Source organism: Centrocercus urophasianus, unplaced genomic scaffold, assembly GCF_019232065.1.
Source record: "Centrocercus urophasianus isolate 14NV4802_14NV808 unplaced genomic scaffold, USGS_Curo_1.0 seq_13, whole genome shotgun sequence".
Lineage (NCBI taxonomy): Eukaryota > Metazoa > Chordata > Aves > Galliformes > Phasianidae > Centrocercus > Centrocercus urophasianus.
The window spans coordinates 983,889-995,980 of NW_024884475.1; the positions used below are offsets into that span (position 1 = coordinate 983,889).

The 12,092-nt window shown below is 43.5% G+C and overlaps 1 protein-coding gene across 7 annotated transcripts in view; it reads left to right on the forward strand.

The window, feature by feature from the left end:
* Window positions 1-12,092, forward strand: part of ALMS1 (ALMS1 centrosome and basal body associated protein) — a 51,635-nt gene that overhangs the window by 12,370 nt on the left and 27,173 nt on the right. For 5 of the 7 annotated variants that reach the window (XM_042811944.1, XM_042811949.1, XM_042811948.1 and 2 more), the window contains exons 5-8: window positions 874-3,013; window positions 6,207-6,366; window positions 7,985-9,529; window positions 10,239-10,369. In XM_042811944.1, coding sequence (XP_042667878.1) covers window positions 874-3,013; window positions 6,207-6,366; window positions 7,985-9,529; window positions 10,239-10,369 — 3,976 coding nt within the window. The remainder of the gene's footprint in view (window positions 1-873; window positions 3,014-6,206; window positions 6,367-7,984; window positions 9,530-10,238; window positions 10,370-12,092) is intronic. The other 2 variants (XM_042811950.1, XM_042811951.1) reach the window with 1 other exon arrangement.

Sequence of the window (12,092 nt, forward strand, 5' to 3'; positions counted from 1 at the left end):
TATTTCAAATAATAATGAGTGCATTTACAGGCATGCATGTACTTTATACCTTCTGCCTGGAAGTATTTAAGGCCAGGCTGGCTGGGACTTTGAGCAAGCTCATCTAATGGGAGGTGTCTCTGCCTGTGCCAAAGGGGTTGGATCTAGGTGATTTATTCTATATGTGCTTTGTGTGTATTAATGTGTGATTTAAAAACTTCATTTGTTTAATGAAAAGTACAAATTACTGCACTAGCAATTTCCATGAAGTCCTTCTCAAAGCCTTCATATGAACGCGTGGCAAATGACTCTCATGTGAAGAAGGCAAGAAATCTTTACCCTCTTATTGAAGAGGGAAAAAGTCTGTGTATAAACATACATATCACAATGTCACAGAATCATTAAGGCTGGAAAAGATCTCTGAGACCACCTAGTCCAACTGTTCACCTACCAACAGTGTTGCCCAATGAACTGGTTGCCTGACAGTGTTCCTTAGTACATATCACATACAATATATATGTTTTTGTATGCTTTTGGAAGTATGTGAGCAACTTTTCTATTTTCTTTGGACTTTGTCTGTTTTGCAGTTATTTAACTAATATGCATTTTAATTTGTGACATACAAACAAGCAAAATCCTCCAGTTTTAAACTGACTAGAAAGAATGATGTACTAAGTTGAAACTAATTTCATTTTCTGATTTTTATGTTGCAGTCAGTAGAGCTCTCTGATATTATTGGGACTCTCCCCTTTATAGAGGTTGCATTTATGTGCATGTTACTAAACCCTAATTGGATTAAGTCCTCTTTTAGCCTCTTACACTAAAGCAGAAAATACAGCTGTTGAAATGGAAAAACGTCACCAGAAATGTTCTTACTGTGCCCCTTTCTTGTAGAGGAGTTCCTGATGTTTCTGGTGCTTCCGAGCAGCGTTCAAATCCTTTGCACATCCCAGAAGCTGCCTGGCTGACAGATGTTGAAACGCCCTCTGATGCTCCCAGTGACTGCTGCTCCTTGTCCCAGCATCCCCTTTCATTCCAGCAGGCAGAACCTAGTGATGCCAACTATTTGTCTCAGCAAACCTCTCGTTCTTCTGAACCACTTATGAACAAGGAGGCGAGTGAAGACTGCAAAAATGATGTTAATGAGAGGGCATCGATCCCCAGGATGGGTGACAAAGCAGTGAACCAAATGGAAGCTTCACTTGTAAAGCAGACCTGTGGTACTTCTACAGAAGGTGACTTTTTCACTTGTGACAACAATGTGCTGGCTCCAGTTTTTGAGCTTTCAGGGAAAGAAAAAGAGTTACTGAGGCGTGATGAGTTCTCATCTTCTGAAAGCTCCTCTTGTAAAACAGCTTTGACAAAGAATTCAGGAAAAGGTGAAAGAGAGATGCAAATGGAAAAGGTAAAAATGGCTGAGAGTGAGTCAGAAGGGTGCCTGAGACATCCAGAGAGGCTGGAAAAAGTTCCTGAGCTTGGTTCTTCTCAGATGTTATCTGATGATTTGAAGAAAGACAGTGGTAAAAGTTCAGGTACACAGGATGTGTTTTCTGCAAAGACTTCAGAAATTGCTGGAGAGTCCAGGGGGCGCCGAGTGGATTTGAGTGACTTTGGAAGCATGAAGTTTGTAGCTGTTCCTAATGAAGTCCAGGGAGCTTTCCTGGATCGTGAGGAGAAGCAAGGTTTGAGAGAGGAGGAGTTGAGCCCCATTGTGCCAAGCACCAGTGATAGTGCCCCCAAACAACCAGTCGTGACCAACATGGAATCTCCTCCTTCCTGCAGTGAGAATGCCCATGTGGAAGTGGAGCCTGGAGTTCACAAGGCTGAATTAACTATTTCAGATGTTTCCATAGAAAGGGGACATAAAGTTACAGACATTTCCCCTTCGCTTAATTGCATTGTAGATGATGGCTCGTTCTTTAGACACTTCTCCCATCCAAGCTATCAGTCTACTCCAGGGATACTGTTCAACAAAAATGTCAGGGCAGAAGTGGGTGCTCGTGTGATCAAATCAGATGTTCAAGCCTCTCCTTTATGCCTAAACGAAGACAATTCTGGGAAGTCATCTACCAGTACACCTACATCTGTTGAGAAGCAACGTTCTCTCCAGTGTGCCCAAAAAGAAAACAACAAGCACTTGGACTCCTTAAAACTGAGATATCCTCACACTGGAAGAATTCAGTCGCTCCCATCCCTTAATTTCATGGAGAAGGTGGGCACTTGGAATCTGAGCCAGCCAGAGAATATGCCTGATGTGCTGGCTTTAAGTGACCAGGGTGGAGTTTCACATAGAAAGAAAGCCTACAGTGCAATTGCCAGTTCTGCAAACAATATTTTGTCAATGCAAAATAGCAGCAGAAACCCTGAAGATTATATTGCTGCTCCTTCTGGAGGGACACATTCCCTGGAAAATATTCATTTTCATGATAAAATCTCAGAGCCTGTCCTCCCTCTTCCTAGGTCTCAGTCTGACAACTCAGTAAATGTTGCAAGTAGGAACAACTCCCAGACTGATGTTGTTCAACCAGTTAATACAGAAGCAGTGCAGCCTCTAGAAGAAAAAAGTAATGTTTCAGGAGTGCCTGAAAACAAATTAGGAGGCTCCTTGGTACACCAGCTTACAGCTGAGATTGCTTCTGGGTCTGTTGATAAAGGTAGCAGTGTGGAGCAAACTTCATATCCGGATGCTTTCATTTCCAGTGAAAGAGTTGCTCTCCTCATCAAAGAGGATGGAAACTCTCCAACTGGTGACCAGGAAAAATGTGATGGTCTTGAAAATCCAAAACTGCCTCGTAACTTAGATGTTGGTCACGTCGGCGTGGACAACTGTGGTGATATTTCCCCAGACAGTCTGAATCTTCCTGCTCGTTCTGGGGAAAGCAGCCACGGGGCCTCAGGCTCCCCAGGGTGTTCTTCAGTGGTTTCCAAGCCCTTCTTCACCAGTGCAGAAGATGACAACTTTATCTCTGTCGGAGCGACCGCTGTTCTGGAGACTCCAGAGAAAGGAGAGCTTAATATTGAAGAAAGGATCCCTGTAAGTTAATATCTGAGAAGAACTTGTAAGTCCTATTTATCTTTTGATTAAGAAGAGATCTGAATACACTCAGCTGCCTTAGAGTAAATGGGACAGTAGGTAATCCTGGTGCTGCAGGATGGGTTGTCTGAGTTGAGGCTGTTACTTGTATATCTAGTTTCTGATGCTCAGTCGTGTAGGGAGCCTGTAAAGCAATAGTCAGTCTTTCAAAAATACCAGTTGACACCTTTTATGAATGCCTAATAAATCTTCAAGGATCCTTTTTCAAATTCTAATTTTTTTTTTTTAGTGTCAGAGTCATCTCAGTGTTTTTCCCACTGTTCTTTTATGGTCTACATCACTAAATTAAATGGGTTTTGTACTGGTTTGCATTACTGGTGAACCTCACCCGTGATTGTAGTTCAGTTGAACAAAATAACTTTCAGGTGACATTGAATATAGGAGAAGAAAGGGCAGGCATAGGAAAGAGGATACGTGTGTGTATGTATGTACTTTTTCCTCAAGGTATAAATGATGGTATCATAGTAACAAGATGCAAAAACATATAGATGGGTGGCTAATGGTGGTGGCAAATAAAAGAACCAAGAAAAGAACAGGGCACAACATTAGTGGAAGGTGAAATCTGCTTGATACAAAGACTTGTAAGTAAGATGCTTACAGCTCTTTTAGCAGAGCATTGATCAGCCTTTTCTAATCTTCCAGCTTCTTTCATATGATCAGGATATAATTATCCAAACACGAAGCTGAGACTCAAATGCTGACTAAGGAAATGTTAGGCTGCACAAGAGGGAGCTGAACTTCACACGCCCACAGATCTGCAATAATAGCAAAAGCAACACGGAGCTCGTTGGCAAATTAAATTGCCTTTTTCCTATAAATACTCTTGCTTGTTCACTTTGTTCCAGTACCTAAGACATAAATTCCTGATTCTTTCATGCTGCTCTTGAAGGGTATTCAAAGCTTCTGCGTGCCTTTTCTCCGTTCTATCCTATGTGCCTGATGCAGATTTCCTTTTCCCTTTCCCCTTTTGAGGATATTTGGTGAGAACGGAGGGCAGATTGTGGCAGCCATGTTAACTTCTAATAGCTGTTGAATGTTGGAGAAAATCAAATGCAGATTTATATTAATGATAAACATGTAATTATCTTCTGAGTAAGTGGCTGCTCCTCTCAGAAGATGACTCCTGTAATCATTAGGTCTTTGGAACTGTGTTGTAGAAGCACTCTTCTCTGAGTTGTCTCAGAAAACATGCATTGAAATAACTACAAATATTGTGATAAGGATATTTGAAGTAGTATTGATGAAATATAATGATTATCTGTTACCTCCATTTTTTATGAATATAATGAGGCATGTTCTCCAGCCCTAATTGTGAGGAATTCTGTTCTCATAAACCACTGACAAAGTAAAAGAGATTAGGTCACATATTAAAACACACATATTATGTGTGTTTAGTTTAAAAAGAAAAAATCATAGGAAATAGTTGGTGGAGATCTATAGTCTGCTGTATTGAGATTAGAAGTACAAGTGCTGGCTGCCTTTCAAGAGCCACCTTTGAAAAGCCCAGGAGCCTGCAGTTCCACTCCACTGCAAGTCAAGCCAATGGGGCAGAAAGAAGGTCTGGCTGAACAGGGAATTCCTGTTGGAGCTGCAGCAGGAGAAGAAATTACTTGAGGGCAAGGTCAGGCTTCACGGGGAGGGCACAGAGCTGCAGCATCTGCAGGGAGGAAACAAGAAAAGCCAAAGCCCAGATTGACTCCCCACTGGTCAAAGTGGTGTCAGACAACAATGCAAAAACACTTGTGAAAGTATGTAATGGCAAGAGAAGGTCTAAGAGAAACATCTGATTGAGGATGTTCTCCTGAGGAGTAAGAATGAGGAAGAGGTGGAGGCATTTAATGTTGTCTTGGCCTCCGTTTTTGGTAGTAAAGGTAGATTTTTTTGGACTGCTCTGACTTCTGAGTTGAAGGACTGTGTGTGGGGCAGTAGGGATTTTCCAGTCGTGGTCGGTGAAATTGTGAAGGAATGGCTGTGTCAGCTGGATGATGGTAAACCTGAGGGCCTGATGGGATTCACCCCAAAGGTCTGAGGGACTTAGGGAATGATGGACCCCCTCAACAATTTACCAAAGGTCTTGAGAGTCTGTTGGGGGTCCCCACTGACTGGAGGCTGGCCAACGTTACACCCATCTACAACAAGAACGTGAGAGAAGGCCCAGGAAACTGCAGACCTCTTAGTGTAACCTCTGCCTGGAAAAGTTATGGAGAAGATTGTCCTGGGGGTATAGAAAGGCATTTAAAGAACAAAGCTATTATCAGGTGTAGTCAGCATGGGTTTGTGAGGGGAAGGTCCTGCCTTGGTGATTTGTTCTTCCATGAAAAGGTTGCTTGCTTGGTGGGTGAAAGAAGAGAGTGCATGTAATCTGTCTGGATCTAAGTAAGGCCTTTGATGCTGACCCTCACAGTGTCCTGAACAAATTGTCCAGCTGTGAGATGAAGAGGTTCGTGCAATACTTGGTGATGAGCTGACTGAATGGCAGAGGTCAAAGTCTTACAGGGAATGAGGCTACATCTGGCTAGTGGTGTTCCCAAGGAACTCAATTCTAGGGCCAATGCCATTCAGTGCTTTTATCAGTGATCCTGGATGCTGGAGTAAAGTGCATCCTCAGCAAGTTGCCTGCCAGTACTAAACTGAGAGGTGCTTTTGACTCCCTAGAGGGGAAGAGGCATTGCAGAGGGATCTGGTTTGTTGATGGTTGTTCCATGCTCTAACGTGAAATTCAGTGAGGGCAAATAGTATGTGATGCACATGGGAAGGAGCAGTGCTGGATACAGACACTGGGAAATGAGAGGCTGCAGTGCTGGACCTGGGAGGGGAAGTGAAGGAAGGTGCCAGTCACTCTGGGTACCAATGGCAGGACGTGGGAATAGCACAAGCAGCACTGAGATTATCGAGGTCTGTACTTGATACTAAGAAATATTTCTTAAGGTGAGGGTGGTCAAACACTGGAATGAGCTTTCTGGAAAGGTGAGTGGTGCCTGATTTCTGCTTTTGGTTTTCTGGAAGCAGTCAGGCAGTTGAACTCAGTCTTTGAAGATCCCTTCCAACCAAACTATTCTGAGGATGGGAAAAACTTGTGCAGCTTCAGAAGTGATTGATGTTCTTAAGAACGCAATGTGTTTCCTTTTGCCAGATCTACCTTCGCAACCTTGGCATCGACCAGTCGCCTGGGACCATACTGACTCCTTTTGTACCCCGAGGACCAATGAGGGAAGTTGAATTTTCCCCTTCAGACCTCAGGACACTGAAGGGCTCCACTGACACGCTGACAAGGACCATTCAGCAGCCACGAGGTATGGGGAAGGAAGGCCTTGTGATGTGCAAATCTTAGTCAGCACATAGCTCTGAGATTGTTCTTGGCCTGGCAGTGTCAAGTCTGTTTCTTCTCCTATGATTTGATATGCACTCCTTTTCCTTTCACTCAGAGGGTGCTGAGGCACTGGAACAGGTTGCCCAAGGAGGCTGTGGATGCCCCATCCCTGCAGGCATTCAAGGCCAGGCTGGATTTGGCTCTGGTCTGCTGGTTGGTGACCCTGCACATAGCAGGGGTTGGAACTGAATGAGCACTGTGGTCTTTTTCAACCCAGGCCATTCTGTGATGCTCCAGTTTCATTCACATTATTTGATCTTCAGCCAGCAGAGGTGTGAGATTTTTGGCATTTGGAAAAATAAGGATTGAAACCTTTGGAAACGTGCTTTTTTGCTAAGAAATTCGGTGTTTGTGACATCTTCTAGCCAGAGCAGTGGCAGTTTACATTTATTATTTTTTTTCCTCAAGAATTCTTATAAAGCAAATGCTTAGCAAAGATTGTGTGACCAGACCTTTTGTTCCTGTGAGAGCAATGAGTCTTGATTTCTCTTTGTTCTTGAGACTTCCTGGGCTCGCTCAGTGTGACAGGAAGTTATAGACACTAGAACTGATCAGTCCATCTCAACATCAAAGAAGTATATGGATACAACCTGAAGTGTTGACTTGTTTCTATATGAAGAAAAGCTAAGGTTAAGATGTTCTTCTGTAGCATGCCCACACAGTATGTCATTAAAATGTGTATTGCAAGTACTTAAAATGTCCTTGGCATATTGTTTGGCATTTGCCCCTTCAATTCACTGGGGAATAAAAGATCTGCAGCCTCTTTACAACAAAAGCCTGTCTTTAAACAGACTTTCCAAATACCCTGTGCTGACCCATCTTTCTGATCAGCAGTGATTAAATGCATCTTTCTTAAGGCTGTTGGGCTTGCTTATTTTCTGTTACTATTTCCTCCTTTAAGCAGAGATTTGGTGACTGAAACAACCTGACAATAGGTTCAGGGGCAGAGTGTCTGGGTGACTTAATGTCCTTGAAGATGTCAGTGACTGGGACGTGAAACAAAGTAGTGCTTAAAACGAGCAAAATAGCAGGCAGCTGTTGGCAGCTGGCTGTTCACTGTACTGTTAAGAACACTGCACTTAAGTTCATTTCTAGAGCAATTAGGTATTACATATCCGAATGTTAAATGTTCATCCTGTCTGCTTCTTTTTAACCAGCTGTAATAAACAAATCTACCTGTACTATGTAGCATTTTGGAAATGCTGTCCCACATTGCTTTTTATATCTTGCAGAGATTCTTTTATAATCCAAGTGTTCATTTAGACATGAGGACATCATGATGTCCCTTAGCTAAGAACATTTATAATATATGGTCACCATTTATTTAAAAGCAAGTTACTGAACTCCAGTTCTGTTGTCTCTTTGATTTTATTGTGGTCCAACAGCTTGCTTTCAGTAGACTGATCTCATGGAAGTGTTGTCCCAATATCTGTAATTCTTCCTTCCCTCTACAAGCCCTTTAGTACAAGAAAAAGGAGTCTTTACTGATGTGCCTGTATCCCAGAGCTTCCAACTTAAAACAATCTTCTGTTTCTTTGTAGGCGAGTTGCTGGCAGCGGTTGATGTTACACAGACGAGTTTCAACTCTGGCACTTCCACTGTCAGCATTTCAATTCCAATGGATTCGGAAACTGGTTCTGATACTTTCTCACCCAGAGAACTCTCTCCTCGCTTCTCGTTACCTTTTGGAGAAAAGCCCGTGAGTCAGTGCACTGTGTCGTGCCACAGAGTAGAGGTAACTGCTCCTCGTTCCATGCAAGTGGAGACAGAATGTTCAGCTGTCTCCAAACTAGCTGAGCCAAGCCAGCACCTGCAGACTGTTTCACTTGATTGCCATTCTAACAGAGAGAGCCCTGTGCTTGTTGCAAAAAGTGTTCAGGATCTGCTAGCTAAAAAGGAATCGAAAGATGTGAATGGAAGCTCACAGAGATGGACTGTCAGTTCTTTGGCTGGAGTTAAAGATGAAAAGGAGAGAGGATCACAAACCTCAAGTGCAGGGAGTGAGAAAAATGAGGGTCAAGAAAGTGATTCTGTGATTGGATCTCGTGCATTGCAAGAAATACGTAAACTTCTGGCAGAGGCAGAGAGCATAGCTGGCAGCTGGCCTGACCCTGTCTTTTCCAATGCATCTTCTAGAGAAACTGAGTCTTCCCCAGTGCAGATTGAAAAGGAGGATGGCACCAAGGATTCTGACTTAGTGAAAGACAGCGTCCCTCAGTTTCAGAAGGTCGTGTCATGGGCTGAGAGTATGAAGCAAAGCAGTATCCAAGAGGGATCTATACCAGAGCCTCTGGATTCTTGCAAAGATGATTTAAAATGGGAATGTTCTTTTGATGCCAGTTTGTGCAGTTGTGAAGGTGTGGTGGAGATGACCGGAGAGTTCAGGACAGGAAAATCTGTAGGAAGGTCTGAGCCAGAAGGCTGTAGCAGTGTAACTACAGACAGAAACCAACCTGCTGTTGTGGCTGTTGCACGAAGCAATGCAAATAGTGAGCTCAGCACTGAAAGACCTTCAGAGTTGGAGAATCCCTCTCCATCAGAGCCTCGAGGAAGTGTCATCAATGTGCCAGGAAGCTTCCAGAACGAGTTATCTAAAGCTGATGTTGCTGTAAGCACGGCAGGAGGCATACAACAAAGCAGTGGCAGTAGCAGTGGAGATTCGTTAGCTGCCCGTGTGAAAAACCTTCTGGGGAATCCTTTGATGCCTGTAGGCAGCACTGCTGATATCTCAGGAGGCTTCCAAAGCATGATGTCAAAAACAAGTGCAGCTGGAAGCAAAGCAGAAGGCGTGCAAGAGAGTGATGGCAGTAGCAGTGGGGACTCACTGGTTGCCCGTGTCAAAAACCTGCTGGGGAATCCTTCAGAGACTTCAGGCAGCACCACCAACGTCCCAGGAGGCTTCCAGAGCATGTTGTCAAAAAGAAGTGCAGCTGGAAGCAAGGCAGGAGGCGTGCAAGAGAGCGATGGCAGTAGCAGTGCAGACTCTCTGTCTGCCCGTGTCAAAAGCCTTCTGAGAAATGGATCGTCTCTAGTGCCTGCAACACCAATTCTGAGGAGTGATGATGAAGAGGAGAGGAAAGCACGAGGTAACAAATGGTCAATTAATGGTCAATGTCTTTTAGTCTTCCTATGAAAGACAAGGGGGAGTGGTTTTAAACTGAGACAGGGGAGGTTTAGGTTGGATATTAGGAGGAAGTTTTTCACCCAGAGGGTGGTGATGCACTGTTACAGGTTGCCCAAGGAGGCTGTGGATGCCCCATCCCTGGAGGCATTCAAGGCCAGGCTGGATGTGGCTCTGGGCAACCTGGTCTGCTGGTTGGTGACCCTGCACACAGCAGTGGGTTGGAACTGGATGCTCGTCGTGGTCCTTTTCAACCCAGGCCATTCTATGACTCTATGATAATAGAATGGGACAGCATTTTACTCGACTAATTTGAATACCTTTTCTTGCCAGTGTTGATACTGTGGTTTTATCCACGTAGCCATTAGAAATGTGCTAGGTTAAGTGACTGGGAAGGGATTGTGTGAGAAAGTGTTGATTTGAGCCAAGGACTGTAAGCATCTCACAAGCAGGCAGTAGTTCCTTGAGCCATCTTTACAAATAAATTCTCAAAAGCTCCTTTTTCAAATCATATTCTTGGTTAGTCTGTCTGTGTGCTTTGTATATTCAAACAGCTGTTTGATACTGGTCTTCATATCCTTTGTCATGGCTACTAGAAGTGCATAGCATGCTTTTGATGTTAAATTATAAAAAGAAAAGCAATCTGCCTTCTGTTCTGATATTTTTGTGTGTAGCATGGGTGAAACTAAAGCTGGCCAGCAGATCTGAGGAAGCTGCGTTGGACTTGAATGAAGAGGACCGACAAAGGATAGAGGAAATAAAGGCAGAACTGCTGCTGAGTGCCAAGAGATCTGGACAAGCCGAGGTAGAAGGGAAACAAACCAGCTGCTCTGCAGAAAAGTGTTTTAAGTGGTGAAGTCTTTCAGCTTACAGTGGTGAATTGTGTTCTTGCAACGTTTTTAGAGATGGATAGGCAGGGAGAGAGATGCAAACTATTGAGAGTGGATGAATTTGTTTCTTCTTTGAGCCTGGGTCATTGAGTTCCTGTCTGGGTTTTAGGATCTTGTATGAAGTAGAATCATTGAATAGTTTGAGTTGGATGGGACCTTTAAAAGCCATCTAGTCCAACTCCCCTGCATGGAACAGGGACGTCTCCAGCTCCATCAGTGCTCAGAGCCCCATCCAGCCTGACCTTGAATGTCTCCAGGGATGGGGCACCTCTCTGAGCAATCTGTTGCAGTGCTTTGCTACCCTGACTGTGAAACACTGTATGAAATGAGTAGGGGGTGGATGATCTATTCATGTTATTCAGGGTAGAGAACCCTGAGTTAGTGGAAGAGAGGCTGGATAATTAAAAAGAAGGTTGGGGCAGTTCTACTTGTCTGCCTCCACGTTGGCTGTGCATTGTTTTATCCAAATTCAGAGTAAGACAAAATGAATCTTGTTTTTTGCAAACCAAGCCTCCAAGAAATTACTTTAGGTCGACCACAATGCTTTCTGCTTTGATCTTGGGAATGTTTTACAATAGCTTTAATTTGAAATCCAAAGTAGTTCTGAATTTGCAGAATGAAGGTAGCTCTTTTTTTGCCATGCTAGATTAGATCCGAGCGGATTTTTTCCTCCGAGCAAAACAGTGTCACTGAAAAAATAGATTGTGGAAAAGAAAACTATTTAGCTGGAAAAAATGCAGCCAGTTTGATTGCTGACCAAATAATCTGCTGTAAATTCAGTGGATGCTGTTCTGCAGAACACCTGCTGAATTCAGAGCGAAGCTGACAATGCGTTGACTCGAACAAAACAAGGAATATAAAAGGATACTTTCCTTCTCCCAAACTTGAAAGGTTCTGAAAGGCAACCTGTTCCTAGCATTCACATGAACAATTCCTTTGTCAGATCATCATCTTTATTTAGTGCTTCTGATACAGGCTTACGATGAGTGTTCCTTTCAGAAAGTTTAGGCTCTGCTTCTCATTTTCACAGGCGACAATTCACATAATATACCACCAGGATGTTTTATTGTTTCTAGCAGGAAACTTGTGAAGCTTGCTTGTAAAAATAAAGTGCAAGGAAAGAGCGGGACAGCTTGGGAGAGTTCTTCAAACATTGTTCCATCGTACTTTTGGGGTATTGAGTGTCTGCTGTTTGTCACTTCTGATGTGTTGGATAACAGATGCTCTAGAAAGAAAGTGCTGTGATTTCTCAAGTCCTGGCTGAGCTGAGTGTTTCAGGGAGGTGATTGGGACATGTGCATGCAGGCAGGCTCCAAACATGCACCGAATGCTGCCCCCAAACAGGAGCACGAGAACAGCATTTGCTTTTGAAGATGCATTTTGGATAGCAAGCAGTTCTCACGGCTGTAACTCAAAATCTGAATTGTTTGCTTTGCTTTCTCTTCTGTAAAACTGACAAACCCTGCGTTGTGGAGGAGTCCTATGGATTTTATAGCTTGCCCATTGTACACTAGGTGAGAAATACTCATGCTGTTACGCCTTTATATTGACCACTAAAACTTTGGAGGGATGCTGAGGGATGGATGGCAAACATGGAACTTCTGACACCAGGCTTTTTTCCTAAGTTTTGTACTGACT